The sequence below is a fragment of the Molothrus aeneus genome, chromosome 1 (assembly GCF_037042795.1).
Source record: "Molothrus aeneus isolate 106 chromosome 1, BPBGC_Maene_1.0, whole genome shotgun sequence".
Classification (NCBI taxonomy): domain Eukaryota; kingdom Metazoa; phylum Chordata; class Aves; order Passeriformes; family Icteridae; genus Molothrus; species Molothrus aeneus.
This window is the reverse complement of record NC_089646.1, coordinates 87485266-87503834: the sequence shown is the minus strand read 5'-3', so window position 1 is coordinate 87503834 and position 18569 is coordinate 87485266. Positions and strand designations below refer to the sequence as shown.

General features: G+C 43.1%; 1 protein-coding gene across 3 annotated transcripts in view; it reads left to right on the top strand.

The window, feature by feature from the left end:
• Nucleotides 1-821: 821 nt before the first annotated feature.
• Nucleotides 822-18569, top strand: part of EPB41L4B (erythrocyte membrane protein band 4.1 like 4B) — a 170138-nt gene continuing 152390 nt past the window's right edge. For all 3 annotated transcript variants that reach the window (XM_066560253.1, XM_066560245.1, XM_066560263.1), the window contains exon 1: nt 822-1121. In XM_066560253.1, the coding sequence (XP_066416350.1) occupies nt 822-1121 (300 nt within the window). The remainder of the gene's footprint in view (nt 1122-18569) is intronic.

The following is an 18569-nucleotide window of genomic DNA, read 5'->3' as shown; positions in this document are numbered from 1 at the left end:
TCCTTAAACCACCAGACCGCGCTGATGGCAAAGGCAAACGCGGGGGCATTCCCACGCACCGGGCAGACGTGTCTGTGCACGGGGGATGTAGGCGGCGGCGGGAGAGGCGGTGCGATGCCCTCCTCCTCCTCCTCCTCCTGCAGGTGGGATCCGCCGCTTCGGCCACCTCCAACACAGGCGAGATCCGTCCTTCTGCCTGCGCCCAGTACTCCATCCCCCCCTCCTTGCCTTTTTTTATTTCCAAATAACTTCCCCCCTCCCCTCTCCCGCCCGTCCGAAGGGGCGGAAGCGGCAGACGGGCGCGGGAGGGACGCGGGGCGGGGGCAGCGCGCAGAGCCCGGCGCGCAGCAGGGGCCGCCCGGCGAGCCCGGCCGGCGAAGGAGGCTCCGCACCCCCGCCGCTCCTCTCCCCTCCCCGGCCCGGGGGCGGTGGCGAGGGGCTGCCATCGCGCAGACACCGCCCCAGCGCCCGCGGAGCCGGGGCTGCTTCTGGAGGGGAGGAGAAGAGAGGAGCAGCGCGGCTCGGCTCTTGCCCAGCCGAGCTGCGGGGCGCTCGCCCCGGCCTCCCCCGCAGGTGGCCGCCTCAGCAGCTCCCCCTGCCCGCCGCACGCCCCGGTGCGCGGCGGCGGGAGGGGCCGCGTCCCGCCCCGCCCCGCCGCTGCCGGGCGGCGCTGCAGAGGGCGGAGCGGGCGGCGCGGCCGGCGCCCGGCGCGGGCTGGCTCCCGGCGGGCGGCGCTGCTGCGTTGCTCTGGGAGGCGCCGCGGGGCCGGGCGCGGAGCTGCGGGCTCGGGGGTGTGAGCGGCCGGGCAGGGCGCCCCCAGGATGCTGCGGTTCCTGCGCAGGACCTTTGGCCGGCGGTCGATGCAGCGCTACGGGCGAGGAGCCGGGCGCGGAGCCGGGCGAGGTGGGCTCGGCGGCGAGGGGGACGAGCGGGACGGGGGGCTGCGAGGAGCGGCCGCCGCCGCCGTCGGCTCGGGAGCCTTCCCGTCCTCGCCGCTCCCCGGAGGGGTCGTGCACAGCTCCGGAGCGCCCGTCCACATCCCGGCGGCCGGCGGCAGCAAGCCGGTGCTGCAGTGCCGCGTCCTTCTCCTGGACGGGACCGAAGTCAACGTGGAGCTGCCGGTGAGTAGTGCGCGCTTACCTCCGCCGCCTGCAAAACGGCGCCTGCAGCTACCCTTTCCCCTCCTCCGCATCGTCCCCCCTCCCCGGCGACGGGCACCTGCGAGTGCCCCCCCCCGGCCGCACAACAGGCGCCGTTCTCCGGGAAAGCCTCGCTAGTTTCGTCCTTCCCTCCGCGGGCGCCCTCGCCGCCGTCTCCGCCTGCATGCACCTGCTGCCAGGTGCGCGGCGCGCCTCCCCGCCATGACCGCCGCCCGCCCCCGTCCTGCCGGCTGGAGCCGTCTGCGCCCTTCTTCCCTCTCCCCGGAGCCAGCGGGGAGGTGGGCAGCCGCTCTCCTCCTCCCCTGCGCAGCCGAAAGCAGCCCCTTGCAGCGCTGCCTGCCTCCCTCCCGCGGTGCGGGCGCTACCTGTGCCTTTTCCCGGCTGCTGCGGGGGGCTGCCCGCTGAGCCCGCCCGACGGCACCGCCGGCTAGGGGGACATCCCGGTGTGCCGGCCGGGGGAGAACGGAGCCTCTGCGGGGCAGCGGTGCCTTTGGCTGGGGCTCGCAGCCTCCAGCCCCCAGCACCTGTGGCGCCGCGGGGACAGCGAGGCGCGGCCGCGGTGGGGGTCTCCGGGGGGTCGCCGCCTCCTTCTTCTCCTTAGTTCTTGTTTGCCGCCGTCCCCGCTGCCGGGGCCGGCTGAAGGGCCCTTCGGGATGCCCGAGGCGCTGCTCTCCCCGTCCCGTGGCGCCCGGGTGCGGGGTCGGGGTCAGGGCGAGCCCGGGCGGCTCCGGGGGTGCAGCCCCAGCCGGCCCACGGGTGCGGGGCCGGGGCTGAACTTTCTCCCCTCTCGCCGCTGTGCCTGAGGAATGAGGAAGGGACGGTGCTGGCCTGCGGGGCTGTGCGTGTGTTGTTTGTGCCTGCTCGCTGAGGTTGGGCCGTGTTTGTCGGTGTTTCGGCATCCCCAAAGCCCGTTGTGTGTCCTTTTATCGCTCTTAAACGCAGCTGCACGGTATGTATCGGTAATTTGCAGTTTTGGTTTTTCCATTCCTCGCAGCTGCTAAGTACTCACCACCCATCCTTTTTTTTTTTTTGCTCACTTTTTCCCTCCCTCTTGAAACCCAAGTTTCCCATGAAATAATGTGGAAGTTTACTATGTTTGAAAAGCATTTAGTCTTCTTTCCATTTCAACCTAAATAGTCACCAGCCATTAAGCTTGGTCTCCAAAAACAGGTGGGAGAACTTAGTAATAGTGAGTGTAACAGCTTGAGAAATTGTGCACTGCTTTAATCTCCAGCAATATAAAAGAGAGGGTTTTTTTCAGAGTACCTTTAGACTCTTGTTAGGTGCCTTTCATATTAGCTGTCATCTGTATATATTGGCATCATTTCACTAAAACATGGAATTTGGCAACCCTATTGTTTCTGCTTGAAAGAAACAGAAGAGATTGAGTAAGACTCTTACAAGTGAAGTATGTGAACGGAGCCACCTAGAGATACTCGCTGCAGCATTATCAGGCCTCCCTTGCCTACAGACTACATTGCACATTTCTAGATATTTGAAATGCTAATATATTTCCTTTCCTCACATCTCCTTCTCAACTTGCTGCACTCCTAGCATCTCAGCACAAATCTTTTATAATGTAGAGTTGATGATTACTATCAGTGTGCTAAGCATTTACTTATAGAGGTCTATGTCAATAAGCTTGGTCAATATTTTGTTTAAGGTCATACTCTGATTTGTCAAAGGTCAGATTTTGCTGTAGAGCCCGTTTAAGACGGTCTGAGGATTTGTAGGATCAGAAAGTGAGGTAATGACACTCCTAGTCCTTGAGTGCTGAAAACATGGACATATCTGCTTGGCCCAGTAAAGAAGCTGTGGAGCATTCTTGCTTGAACTGACCTCCAAATGAAGTTTAGACTTGCCAGTGCTCTCAGAATGTGAGCTGCACATGTGGTGGTTGTAGCTCAGCTGTCCAAAGAGAAACTAAGAAGTTGGCATTTTTTTTCACCCAAATCACTAGAGTGATGGAGGACTTTGGAGCATGTAAAAGCTGTCAGTGTTTTGAGGATTAAAAACTGTTCTGTTGAATTACATATCTTTTCCTCATGTTTTTTTTCCTTTCTTTAACAGAAAGTGACACCCACCTGGAGAGTTAGAAAAACTGAAAGAGGCATTGCACCGTTTATAGAAGTTGATCAGTGAAGTTTCTCTGGGCTTTGCAGGTTTATATTTCATGGGAATAGGGCGTGAAACATAGTGTGCTTTAATACTCACAAGCCGGAGGTATGGGATGGTTGAGCTGAATGAATTGAGTAGCATCTCTTAAAAAAAGTATATGGTGCTTTCTTTCATTTTAGCTCAAATTTTATCAAAAGGAGGGAGTGTAGGCTTCATCACCAATGAGCAGCTTACTCATGAAGTCAAGTACATAGATGATTGCAGAGGATTTCACTGTGCTGCTGATTGTGTTTGCCAGCACTTATTTCAGGAGATACTGGCGTCTATAAAATGTGCTCTTCATGCTGACACTGCTCCCCTCTTGCCTTTCTAGTTGAGAAAGGAACTTGTTGATATTAGAACACGGTACTCTTGCAACTACAACTTTTTAGGCTATCTCTAAGACTGTGTTTAGAAGTAATTGAAAGGTTTATTGGATTTCAAAGACTATGGGGTTTATTTGCTTGTGTGGAGGAATGACAGAAAAGACATGACTGGAGGAAAATTAGCTATACACACAGAAAAAAGGTTCAAAGTTCTTTTCCTTTTAGTTATTGTTTTGTTTTGTTTTTTTTTAATATTCCAATAAATCTGAAACCCTGAAACTTTTGTCCAAGTTAAATGTAACATGTTCTGCCACGGTGTTTTCTTATAGGTGGGGGTCGTTGGAAAAATAAATCCTGCATCAGTAAATCGATAACTGTCTTTGTAGTTAATGTTATAATTTATGTGATAGTGTCTGTATCAGAAAGTACATGTCTTGTAAGCTCTTTTTAGTTTATGGTGGTAACAGAAGCAGAGATCTATCCTGATCTCCAAGTTCTTCCTTAGCTCGTTCTTCTCTAGGCTGTATAGCAGTAGTGAACTAGAGTCACCTTCCTTCTTCATTGGTGCTTCCACACCCTCTTTCTACTGGAGCATTTGCACTTTATTCTTTTTATTGCATGTGCTCTGCCCTTGGACTACCCCATCTGCTAGCCTGCCCTTCTCTGTGCTGTGTACTCTTTCATTTGTAGGTGTTCTCTGGCTTTCACAAACTTGTTTCTTACCCAGCTGCCCCCACACAAATGTCAACATAAGATTATTCTGAGCAGATACCCCTGGATAATGGTTTCTATACTCAGCTTCTTGCATTCTTGAAATTTCAAGGATTGCTTAATGATGCTGGCTTTTCACTCTTAAGGCAAGAATCATGTGCTTTAAAAGTATTCTTTCTGAACAGAATAATGCACTGGATGGCTTTTTAAACCCACGAGCTCCTCAGGGCCCTGTATTGAATGTGAGATGCTATTAAGGTTGGTCCTGTTATACAGGAGTGAGTGGCAGTTGACCAGTTCTGTTGCTGTGGGGTGATTTCCCATGGGAAGGGGAACATAAATGGTGTCATTACTTCTTCTTGACCTGACACCACGTGTCTGCACATCTGAAATCCAGCAATGAGAACTGATGCAAGGAGAAAAAACGCTTCCAATTAGAAACCATCCTTCCTCCCTCACACATAGCTGCCTGTGTATTTCTTTTTACCATTGGGAACCTGTTGTCTGTGTATTTCTTTTTACCTTTGGGAACCTGTTCACTATCTTTTGTGTTCCACTCTCACTTACACTGGAGGCTGTTAGCTGCTCAGAGTTCGCAGCTTGGTTGTAGGTAGATGGAAGGCCACTTGTTCGCTGTTGCCAAAACAATCCTGCCTCTGTTTTTCTGGAGGACTCGTGACTTTAATGAAAGAAGAACTGGTTGTAGGTGATGCTGTGTTCTTACAGAAAGAATGCAAGGGGAGAGCATTGACATTTAGGCAGCAGTGATGGTGCCTGCTAGTTAATACATAGATATCTTTCAGACAAAGCCAAAAAGCCAAATTTTCCTTAACTCTAAGGCATGATGGCTGACATTTCTAAAAACTGAGCCTTTGATTTTTAATTAGGTGCATCTTTTGAAAGCTTAAAGGGCAGATATGAAAGATGGCTATTCAGTGTGACTGTCAAGAGTAGCAGGAATTAATGTTGCTTAATGCTGTTGAAAATGGTATTTTCTGATAAATTGTGGGAGGGCGGGAGGAGAATGTGTAGAGCGTTCTTGGCTTTCTGTAGTCTTAAGTGGGATAAAAGAAGAAGCAAATGGTAAGCTTCCTCCACTATGAAAATCCTTATCCTGCAAAGCAGATCTGAGATACCTTACATTTTCTGTGATGTGAATCCACAGCAGTCAACATGTTGTCTGTTATAAATACTTCTTTCTAAAAATCTTCTTGCTCTGATAAATTCCTCTGCTGCTGTGAAGACTGTTACAAAGACTTGTGTGATGTATTAGAAAGTATGTAATGTTTAAGGATTAAATTAATCTCAAATATAACTCTTCAGATCTGTGAATTATTTTCAGATGAATGGCTTTTCTATTATTTCTTTGCCATCCTTTTGGTGTATCTGTTTTAATAATTGTTTTGGCTGCTATGGAAACACTTCAGGATAGGAATAGTAAATGTTCTTCAGTACTGTTTTCTAATCTCTGAACTGCTGTGTGTTGTATTCTTTTCTTATGGGGGTAACATGAACATAGCAAAAATTGCTGTCTGGCCTCTATGCTTACATCAAATATAAATGTTAAATTAACTCTAGAGCAGTCCATATCAGTTTTATTGATTAGTGTATTTGACTTGATAAAGTTATAAATATCAGGAGAGAAGTGCAACTCATTTTTTCTTTCTTTCATATCTTATGTGACTTCCAAGCACTGTTTTGTGAATATTATCTCTAGAGACATGCTCTATTATGCATGTAGATACTTGGATTCAGGTTGTGCTCTGGAGTTCCCTAACTAAGCAGTTACACACACATACACCCCCCTCTGACAGATATATTACATCACATGAGTAATAGGATTTTTTAATAAATTCTTTAAAGCTTTTATCACTTATAAAATTGGTAATATGCCTTCTTTATGCAGAAGTTACCTTTCAACAACATAGAATTAGAGTACCTGCTGGAAAATGTTAAAAGCATATTTGCAACACTGGAAAGGGAAAGGCCTCTCATATTCACGAGCTCCTGTGAGCACCAGCACCAGTAATTTCCTTCTACCAACAGAGCCTGATCGGTTTATGAAGAGGTTGGATGTCTTTGCTTCTTCAGTTCGTGTTGGAATGCCTTTTGAGTACCTTACAGCTCTGATTAAGCAGCTGTATCTGGAACTCAATGTGTTGTCTGCTGGTAATAACCTTTAATTATGTTATCCCTATTCCATATGCCTTGATGCGTTGCTGCAGTGTGTGCTGGAGGTGTGTGAAAGGCATTCACAGTACAGTCACATACAGAATCAGGAACATGCACAGCCCCAGAGAGAGAAAAATGAGATGGGGTGTACAAACATGACTGCAGCCATGCTTCAGAAATGTATGAGATTAGGCTCTTGAGAGAGAAGAGGGAATTTTTGGCCCTTGATGTGCTTGCCAAACATCCCCAATAAATCTACAGCAGATAAAAGAAAGATAGTAGGAAAGGGAGTACATTGTAGAATAAGGAGACAAAAAGCAGCATTTTGTTTTGGCATATGTAAGAGAGATTCTGCTTGTGAGTTCCATTAATTATTAATGAAAACCAATACAATTTTTCAGTGTAATACAGATAGACAGGATGACAGGAGTGCTGCTGCAAAGAGTTGACAACCAGGCAGGGGAGAAAGCCAGTGATGAGAGCAGTGTAATGCAAAAGCAAGAGCACCTGGTACTAATTCTCTGATGCAGAGCTTATGGGTTTGGAAAGGTGGGTGGAGAATAAAGTTGTTGTATGCATTTGTTCAGAAGCCTTTTAGCAGTGGGCTAGAGGACAGCTATGCTTAGGAGAAAAACCATGTGAAAAGTCGGTGTGGCTCTCATTTATTAGTCTAAAAGTGCATTTCATAGCAGATGTTTGCCCTGGGCTTACCTGTCTGATAGCAAACCTTGGAGAAACTTGGAAAACCACCATGGATTTGAAGGGAGAGGGTCTATAAGAAGGAAACTTACAGAACACTTTGACAATACAGAAACTTTTTTGTCAAGTGTATGTCTAATATGTTCTGGGGCTTTGTTCCAATGGTTCTCTTCTAGCCTATAGTGCTGGGTGGCAAGTCTGTAGCTTTGGGCTGGTAGTAGAGTCCTGAAGAAGAAAAAGAGCATCTGGGCAAGTAAAAAGTTCGTATGAGGTAAGAAATAGGAGCAGAGAGACTTTGGAAGTGCAGTACATGTGTAAGAGCAAGCAGAGGACTAGTTTTGTTTGGATTGCAGAAGATGGTACAGGAAGAAAAAAGCTGAAGAGACTGTATGAGCAACAGTATAACTATAGATAAAGTATGGGATTTATTGTTCATCTGTTTCTTTTCTGAAACCGAAAGGGGACAGCTCTCTCTGCTCCTGCTTCTCTGCATATGCTTTGTCTTCATGTACTTCCTTGTGCTCCTGTTTGCAATGCCTCTGTAAATACCTTTTTTATGTAACTTCCTCTGAGAGGCCTTGTTTAGTGTCTCTCCTTCTTCAAGCCTAGGCCCATTTTGCAATTCATTTTGTTAAATTCCCAACCATTTCAGCCCTCCCTTTTCATTTGCAATCTTCTCCTTGAGCAATTATCTATACTTTTTCTGTGTGGATATCATCTGTATTACTAGCATGATACCTAATGAATTTTCTTCTTAGAAGAGCAGGTTTATTTTAGTTACATGGGTCTTCCTTTATTTGACTCTGTTTTCCCAGTCTGTAAAAGTAGTTTTATTTTCCTCCCAGGAGCAGCTAGCTACACAAGCTGTGAGGGATCTCTTCTGGAAGGTGCTCTTTAAAGAGCATTAGAGGTCTGCTTCCTTCTGGTTTGGGGCTTGAGCATAGTTCTCTGTCCTATTCCCTCTTTTACTAGTTTATAAAATTTCTGTGTTTTCCTGCACTTGTCAGGAATTTGAAAGGCTCCTCAGTCCTGTCACTTCCCCGGGAAAGTTCAATTTCCCTGCTGTGGCCCTGAGTCTGTGGCTGGCTCTGCAGCTCATTCAGCCAGCTTGACTCACCCCTCTGTGCCCCCTCTGCCAGGGCACAAATTCAGGTGCAGGTTGAGGGCAGCTTGTTGTGAACATCTGTACAGCTGACATTAGGGAAACACTGGTAGCTACTGCTGAAGTTATTAATTCAAAGGTTAAACATCCATACATTAAAAATGTATGGTTTCACATAGGACAGCAAAAATGGACCTGAAAAGTCAAATGATGTGGACAGGAGGTGGAGAGAAGGAGGGAGAACATACACATCATTGAGTTTTTAGGCTCTTTGCAAAGTAAATAGAAGGTAAGGATAAGTACAAATAGTTTCCTTTTTTGCTAGAAGGATGAACTCAACAGCTGCTAGCAGTATGTACAGTGTTTCTGGGTTAGTATTTTAAATACTTGAAAAACAGGGGGCTTTTAGTACTTGTTTTCCAATGTAGACTATGGTAAATGTTCTTTTATTCTTTTATTTTTTCTGCATTAGAAATAAAAGGGTTGAAGGGTAATGAAGTGTTTAGAGTGACCATCTGCTCTTCATTTGACTTACTATTTCCATTTATTACTATGCATCAATTTAAATGTGTCCTGGACCATTAGCTATATTGTGATGAGATTATTTTGAAATATTTGTTGAAGTTACAGACTCAGACTCCTGCTATGAAGCATGAAAAATATTAAGAGTTAATTTATGTTGGCTGTTTGGTTTTGATCTGTACAGATTCAAATTGTTTCCCTTCCTTGTTGTTATGGAACCACAGATAGTTTATCCAAACAAATACCAAATGTTGTCTTTTTGTTTTCCCTTCCCTTTTTTTTCTTTAAACACATTGAATTTATTCTGTATTTCATTATCTTAATATGTGTGGTACAGTTTGTATAAGAGACTGGAAATCCTAATAGAAGAGCCAGTTTAATGTTTGTGAGATATTACAAATATCTCTACATAAATACATGGAGAATGTTGGTACTTTCTTTAGAAGAACTTCACTTCATATGAACATAGCAGTATCAAATATACAGCTAGAAAAGCAGTGTTACCATTTATGGATTGTGACCTGTAATTTAATTATTCTAGACTGTAACGTTATTTTGAAGGATAACTTATTTGAGGATTAATTCTTCTGTGACTGTTTGAAAATAATGCTTTCCTCAGTAGTTTTTTGTAGCACTAGTAATTGATTGTATGTATTATTTTCATTTGTATATGTATATAGCTAAAATAAATGTATATAATATATACATTCATTATATAGATATATACATTTATTATATAGATATAATATATCTAAAAAAATGTAGAGGATTGAGAGGATTTTTGTAATTTAGCAGTCTTGACTGGGAAAACACCTGTTTATTTTTTGTTCTCAACTGACATTAAACAAGGATACTGCTTCCCATTTTTAAGTTTAAAGTTTCCTATTGTGTGCATTTCACTGTGGGGTCTTGTAGGTTATATATTGGATGATGAACAATTTCAGTTGCCTTTGGTAAGCTTTAAGATTATCCCAGGTTCTGAACAAATTCTCACTTTGATTTTGATAAATAATATTAGCAGACTGACTGCATCACATCTCTTTTGATGGTATGAGGTCCAAACATTGCCTGCTTTACCTGTGCAAGTGAGTATTTTCCAAGTTTTCTGAGAAAATAAGCAGTCCTATGATATTTTTTCCTCCTTCTCCCTTGTTTCCATCCAGAATTGGTCAAGGCTGCTTTCTGTCATTTAAACAAATGTCTTTCATACCTTGTTAGTGGTTCCTGGATCTATGAAAATGGTATGGTTTTAAATTAAGTGCTTACATTTATGTAAAAAGACCAAACTCAAGAACTTCCATTCTCGTAAGCAGGTCTGAACACACCAGTGTTCAGTGCAATCATTGTGTTGCAATAAAGATCACTATTCAGTAGAGATGCTGATCCTCAGTGTGGAGGTTTTATATTCAAGCTACTTACTGAGTAGAAATTCTTCCCGAATAATGAACCTTCCATGAGTGCTGTGCTTTGAGAGATGATGAATGATGAGTCTGTTATCTCTTTGAATTAAGCAAATAAGTGAAGAGTGGTGGTATTCTTCAAAGTAGGTTGTATTGCTAGGAAGGGCAGCACCCTGCAAATGTAAAGTCCAGTGAGCAGTATCCAATTTTCTCTCATTTTTTGGTCTTTGGATGTCTATGGAAATTGCTGTGAATTCAGACATCCTGCTGTAGCTCTGGGGAGGGACGAGCTGGTTTAATAGTGTAACAACATAACTTTGTTGTGCAAAAGACTTAATTTCTTTTCCTCCCTCTTCCTGCTGTTTCATGTTACTGGGTTTGATTTAGTTTCTTTCCCTGCTGTTCAGCAATGAACAGAGGGTGGCAGGAAATGTTCTTCTCTATGGCTGGCATCCCCTTTCCCTGAGGAGGAGCATTTCCAGCCCTGCTCTCACTGTCTGGAGTCAGCCCAGGGGTCTCATCTGCCCAGGGCACGCTGTGAGTGGGGCTGGGAGCGCCCAGCTGCAGGGTGGCTCCGTGTGCCCAGCAGCTCTCTGGCGCTACTAATTCTGCCTGCAGCTCTCAGCAGCACATTGGAGTTTTGTTCTTCCAGTTAATTAGATGTTCATTTTGATGGGTTTTCTTTTTAATGGGGGAACTTGCTTACTAAGACAGTAGAGACCCCTGGTTCCTTTTACAGAGGCCAGTGAAGCCATTAAATGTTGACTGTAGCACTTTTCCCTTTCTCTCCTAAGCTGATTGCTTAAGCTGTTATCAGCCTGTGTGTGTGCTCTGTTGCCTTCATTCCCTTCTTTTCATACAATGATATTTCACATTTGGCTTTTCTCTGTTCAATGAGCTGTTTCAAAACTTATAAAATCAACCCCCTGTTTTTAGGTGTGAAAATCGGTGAGCCTTTGGGGCACCAAAACTCAAACTGTTGCAAACAACAGGCACTTGGAGAGGAATTTTTCTTCTAATTAGAGGGGTTTAGTTCATGAAGGGCGTATAATATATTTTGAGAGGTCAATCTATGAAGAAATTATCTTAACAACAAATATTTTATACAGTATCCTTAAAGTTATAATGGTAAACAAGATGAGATTATTTGTCAGTTTTTGCCCTCAGTGCAATACAACAGTTATTTACCCACTGCCTTCATGTTTTCCCTTGAATTCCCTGAGCCATCCCCTCTTTTGTTGGTATTACTTATAATTGTGGGGTTTTTTCCCTGTGTAGCATGTTGATGCATTATATGCATTAAAATTTATCCTACAGTAAAACTTTTCTGATGTGTCATTTCTGGCTTTAGAAAATAAAGATGTTTATTTTAAAGATGGAAAAAATGAGGGAGGAGTTGGCGCATTTGTCTGTATATTAGCAAAAAAATAGGCCTAAGTTGATGACTGCATTTCTCAGAAGGGAGTGGGAATAGAAAAATTCAGTGCTGTGAAACAAAAACAAGTGGGTTTTGTTTGCTGCTATTGAAATTTGCCAGCAGATATTCTCATTTTACAGTTCATGTGCTTGGATTTTGATTTATTTTCACATTAAACACCCAGCGTATTTTGGTCTGTGATTTGATCATAAAACATGTTTTGTAAAAAAAAAAGTTCATCTGTTTCAGCAAACGTTTTGCTTTAACAACATTGTTATGGTCAGAAAAGTGGACCATATTTAATACATGTTATTGTATTAGCTACTGATAGAATGGTTTCTTCTTGAAGAATTTCATCTCACTTCGACAGAGCAAAACGGATCATCTGACAGCATTTCCAGTATGATCAGGATCTTGAAAAAATGTCAAACAAAGCAGAAAGATATGTTCTTTCGTAAACAGAAAATACTGTCATCCAAATTCTGTTTCAGAAAGCGGATTTTTCCCTGTAAAAGCTGCCAGTTTCTCAGCATTTGTGTAATGCCAGGAGGGGAGAACTTTCCCAGCTGTTTCAGTAAGCTGCGTGCTGGAAGCTTTCTAGGAAGAGAAAATAGTGAGAAGAACCTCTGTGTGACACCTCTGTGTGAGCTTGCTGTGACTTTTGGGAGCTGCTGAGAGTGGGAAACCTGCAGTGCAAGTGCTGGCTTGAAGGATAGCCCTCAAAATGAACCTTGTTTCTTTTGCACTCTGTAAGGCACCTTACTGCTTACTGAAATCAAAAGTTACTTCTTAATTTAAGGCAGATAGAGTTTTTACATGATACCAAAATCTTCAGTAAGGTGTTTGGAAAAGTTGTTTCTTGCAAGCTACAGGGCAAACAACTGGTTATGTTGTGAGAGAGATAGGGAAACATCTAAAGAATATGAATTTCTCTTAAATACATATGCACTAACCTCATTAACAAGGCTGTCAAGACTGGGGCAGCATAAATGACTTGTGGGAGCCAGCAAATACAGATCCCATGAAAAGCCTCAGGCCTGAGGAGCTCTCCCTACAGACAGCAGCTCTCTGAGCAGCACTGCCTGCATTCCTTGCACAAGTTTTGGATTAGACTCCAAAATCCCGTATATGGGAAGGAAGATTTTCTCCCAGTTTTCCTTTTGAGTCTTAGAGAACTACATATATATTTTTTGTACTGATTTCTTAAATGGTGCAGTGGTCTGTCTGCATTGCAGAGCTGATCCAGGTGAGGTGGAGGATGCAGTTCTTTTCTTTCTGTTGTCTTGTGCATGATGTGAAAGTGCTCACTGGAAACAGCAGATATTTGACTGACTCTGTGATCCAGCTCCAGTTCGTGGTGCTGAAAAAGTGTCTCTGAAAGCAAAACATGAATTCAATGCAGTTCTGGAGGGACAAAAATGTGACCAATTCCTCTGCTTCCGAGACTGTTGTCTGCTTTGCTTGGAAAATATCTTCTGTGAAATGCCAAACTTGGGTAATCTCTGCCTCTGCACAGATGGTAGTGGAAGCTCCCTGAGAGGCAGATCAGGGCGTGGGAGGCTGGGTGTAAGGCTGATGTTCTAGGAGATTCAGGGGTGACCTTACTGCTCCATAGCTGCCTGAAAGGAGGCTGTGGACTGGTGGGGGTCAGTCTCTTTTTCCAGGTAACAAGACACAGGACAAGAGGAAATGGCCTCAAGTTGTGCCAGGAGATGTTTAGGTTTGATGTTAGGAAAAATTCCTTCACTGAAGGGGTTGTCAAACATTGTAATGGGCTGCATGGGGAAGTGGTGGAATCACCATCCCAGGAAGTGTTCAAAAATATGTAGATGTGATGCTTAGATATGTGTTTTAGTGGTGGACCTGATCTCCAGGTCTTAGGTTAGTGTTTGGACTTGATCTCAGAGGTCTTTTCCAACCTTAATGACTCTGTGGTTCTACAATGAAAATATATGCTTTGTAGTATACTTCTCTTTCTGTCTTGTACCCACAGTACTAATAAACTTGGGGTGGCTTTACTGCTAAAGGATTGGTTATAAATGCAGAAATGGCACCGTAGACAAGCCTGCAGCTTTGGTTTCAGATCTAAATGAATTTATGGTGTTCCTTAAAGTGCCTTTGGTATCTCTTAAAGCCTTTGTGAGGCTGCTGGTTCCTCGTGGCAGTAAGAAATGGGATTTATATTTGAGGTAGCTAGGATTTATGATGCACATTTTCCTTTTGAGCTGGAATAGGGAGGGAGACAGTGTTCTTAAGGGTTGACTAAATGAATACAAACTTAGACATACTAACAGAACTTCTTTTTTTTACAAATAATTATTTTTCACAGAGAGTTATCAGAATGAAATATATCCAGAAAGTCTCTGATTATTGTTACCTGCTTTTATTTCCACCTTGCTCACCCCAAAAAAACCCTGTCTACTTCACCACCACTTCTGACCAAGCTTCTGCATTTGGTAAGAAAATTTACTTCGCATTAGTGGTTAGTAGGTGTTTCAGCTGTCTCAATTCCCATTTTTTCCTCCTTTTAACATCTTTTGTTGAGGCTGTTAGGATGATGTTAAATGGAAGTCAACTGACTATTCTCCTAGACTACATAATTTCTTCTATCACTCCTTGTATTGGAGAGAGTCATATGGATGGCTTGTAAACAAATAGGATCTGAACTGCAGGTTTGTTTCAGATCAGAAAAGGTCATTGTGAACCCTTAATCTGTTCCCCTTCCCTAATCAGTCTCTAGAACATCTTCCAAGAAGATGTTTTAAGGCTGTCAGTTTTTTACTATTGGTGCTCTCCTTGGATCTCATTATTTTATCTGTCTTCAAGAATCTTTAATGAGAAGCAGTTACTTATTCATGTTGCATTTGGACTTATCAGTATAATAATTGATCTTTTATGGTATCTAATATTTTTATGGTCCCTTCTATTCCCTGTCTTGGTACTTGAGCAGGCAGGGAACAAAAAGTCATGGAACTATGGGAAAAAAATATTCCACATACATACAAAAAAATATTCACATACACATGTGAAATTCATACACATGCCACCTCTTAGTCTTGTCTATGTCTAAATAGATAAAAACAAAATTTATTTACAGATGCTTTTCAGGCTTTTCAGAAATATTGTTTATAGCTTTTTTCTGACTTTGTGACTATTGTGCAGACATTTGAGCTGAGCACAGTAATGTTGTGTTATTATAATGTTGTTAGTGTGGTTTGCTGAATGTTATATGAAATGGCATTGCTTCTTACCTAATGTTCCCTTGTTTGTTTTCTTGGCTGTAATGTTGCATTGAGAGGTCACAGTCCATTGTTTTTCTGTAGTTATACCAGGGTTCTTGCAGTGCTGCTGAAAGTCAGGGCACTTTCTTTGACCTAGTGAGTGTGAGTGAAACTCACGTTCCTCTCTGTGTGACTTGTGCTTCCACTGAATTCAGCTGCAGTGTGTTGATGCAGTTCTGCAACCCCAGGATTTGCAAATCAGTATGTACAACCAAAAAGACCCATCATCTCCTTCTACTGTGCCAGCTTTGTTCAGCAGGAGTAATTTGATTAGTTCCCTCCCAGGGAAAACTGGTGAGTGACTGTGAACAGAACACTTAGGGTTGCACTGACAGTGCTTCTTGCTGGCTGCTTTCCTCCTTTCCCTGCGTGATTAATTTTTTTTTAAATCTGCCTCTTGTGAACTACACACATCTATTTTAGGAATGCTTCTGCTTGCTTCTGTCAGACTCATCAGCTGTGTTTTGAGAGTATGGGTGTTTTGTGGTCAGTTTAATTTGAAACAGTTCTTGGCTTCTCATCCCATCATGGTGCTCTAGACAGACCCAAGCACCTGCCCTTTCAGCTGTTTGTGGGGTGTGCTGAAAGCCAGGTCAGGGATCAGACCCAGGGATGTTTCATTGAGGGGGGGGGGGGAAGGCACATTTGCAGCATTGAATGTCAGAAATTTGTTGAAAGTATGGCATAAGCGAAGGTCCAAGCAGTAGCCAGAGGGCACAGAAGCTCTGTAAAGTGAAAGTTCAGCAACAGCCTGTGTTGTTGAGTTGGGCTGTGAGGCTCTACGTAATCACGTTAGGAATGGATTGGTTCATGTGCTTGGTGCTCTTATAGCTTGGTCATGTGAGTGCTTCTGGTCTGTTCCACCAAAGTAAGACAGGTTAGTGTGGAGAAGAAATAAGTGCTTGGTTGCTGCAGTCATGTTGTTCAGTGACAGAAATTGTGGCAAATAGCTCAAGCTAGATTTGCAAGAACTCATCAGGTCCAAAGTCAGAGATCTTGCAGAAATTCATCTATGGTTTCTTACTGCTGTAGTCAAATAACAGCGTAGTTTTATGGGAGAAGAAGTTAGACTTGTTTTATGAGACAATTTTCTTGAGATCATTATATATGATATAATTTATGCTGCTGTTATCTAATCGATTGCAGACTGGACCCCGCTGTCTCTAGTTTTTATTTTCAGAATCTAGAATTAACTCTCAGCTAGAGTTGATAAGAATAATAATGCTGATACTGAATTTAGAAAGACACTAGAAATTTTAGAAGAAGTCACATTTTGTCTATGCTTCACCAGTGGAGTTTCAAATGGAAGCAGGACTGAAAAGGTGGTCTTAGGGTTGTTCCTTGATCTGGATATCCTGTGATGGAGTGCATTCCTTATCCCTTTAAGACTGGCTGCAGGTGAGGTGGAAGGAAACTATGTTCAGGAAAAATGACTGCTGCATTAAGCAGGGCCTGGATTCCTAATCTATTAAGGATCCATAAAATTCAAGTGGTCTCAGTTTAATTGTAGATCTCCATTTGTAGATATTCCAGAAATGGGTCTTGCTTCTACAAATTCAGTAATTCTTGATTGTGAATAAATGTCAATTAAATTTTATCTTTCCATTTCTAATACCTCAATTATTTTTAATTTAGTCTCCATGAAAGTAGAAAGTAGACTGTGGATGAATTTGACTTCATGTTACATTTTCCAAATTAACCTTTTAAGGTTTACTATTAAATTACTGCATTTATGGAAGGAAGTGTTGTTTAAGAGAATGATCTCAATCAGTGCTTTTTAAGAAGCAGGTGGAAGATTATTTGTCTTGAAAGAACAAATGGATAGCTCTGAATCATGCTGAAAGTGTTCCAGTGGAAAATATGCTTCTACTTCCAAGTACACGAGTTACAATAGAACGACAGGTTTCTACTAAAATGACAACTATTTTAAACATTTGAATAAACATGCTTTTTTTTTTTGAGGGGGAAAACCACCAAAAAAAAGTTTTGCTTCAGGATTTTCTTTCTTATGACTAAGTAGTTGTGTTCTTTTGATGGCTTGTGGCATAAATCCTGTTTTCAAAATTCTAAAGAAAACAGAGTTCCCAGGCCATCTGGTGCTTCTTTGTATACATGCATGCCTGCATCCATTTACAGTCAGGGCTGTTGTGCTGCAGCTTCAGGGTGAGGGAGATCAACTTAGATCTGGGAAACTTAAAGGATGATGCCAACCAGAGCTGGAAATTGTTGGTTTTAGTGTTCATGGGTGAAGATTTCCAATTTAATATCTGATTTTTTTAAATTATTAGGCATTTGCTGCTCCTCTTGTGATACTCCCAAAGCATCTTTGGAGGTGTTATACTGTCTGAGTAGTGAGGTGACAATGTCTGTTATCCCCATCTGGACAGGAGACTTGAGGCTCTGATAAAGTGGGCAGAACAGATTACTGGAGGCTGCCTAAGACGCTGCTGCCTTCAGCTGTCTCGCTCTGTGGCTGAACTGACAGAAGGGTCTGCTGCATAACCAGCTGTGTGAGTTTAAACCATGAGAGACACTGAGCTGCAATGGCTGAGATAAAGGTGTGTGTGTGTGTGGTGTTGTGCAGGGAATGGTGATCTCTAGCAGTCATGGGTGCATGTGGGTTTGGTAGAGTACCAGTGAATTCAACAGCTTCAGTGAGGTTGCCCTGTCAGGCTTCTTGGTATGGCTCTGGATTGGTCTTTCTGCGCCCATTGTATTCCTCTGTACAGGTTTTTGTCTGGAAAGCCCCTGCAAACTATTGCCATTGTATTTTGGGAGTAAATGCTTGAGTTCTGTGCTGGCCAAAAGAGGATCTGAAAGACTGCTGGAGGGAAAAATTAGATTATAAAAGTGTGGATACTTAAGACACATTCTGTAGATGCAAAGCCCCTTGACTATGTGAGACCGAGGAAACAAGCTTAGCTGTAGTGCCCCTTTATCTGGACTTTGTTCTAGAAGCAGAATTTCACCTTACACAAATACTGGGAGCTGACTAAAGGTATTGCAGTGTTACAGTACAAAGTTCTTTTTGCTCTGACATTTTTTATTGAGTTGAGGTGACTGTCTTGTGATAACCTTGTAGGGTAGAAGATATGAGCTTTACTTGTGGAACACCCAATAAGCCTAAATTAAAAGCACCTCTTTTTGCATGAAACTGGCAGTGTAGAATTGGGTTAAGAACTGTGATGAAGCATAGACAAAGCTGATAATTTGCTGAAATACAAATCTATCTGTGCTGCAGCTAATATGGACAGATTACAGATATTATAATTAATTGTGACTTGTTGCACACTTGAAATCACAGATATTTGTCATTAACTTTTCAAATTGTTGGATAAAATTTGTTTTGAAGTTCCCCCACCCTGAGTACTTTAGATTAACAGGGTGGAAGAGGGAGGTTGGGGAGGCAGTTTCAAATTTATTAACTTAAGACTTCTGATTTCTTTGAGACTTTTGTTAAACATGTCTGCTGATTCTGAGAGGGAGAGAAAACCAATTTGCCTGTTAAAAATGTATCAGAATAGAACTTGAGACTTTGAACACATTGCCTGTTAGATTTCTTTTCTTTTCTGATACGAGTTTATGACTTGTCTAAACACACAAATTAGTAGTTCACTGTCAG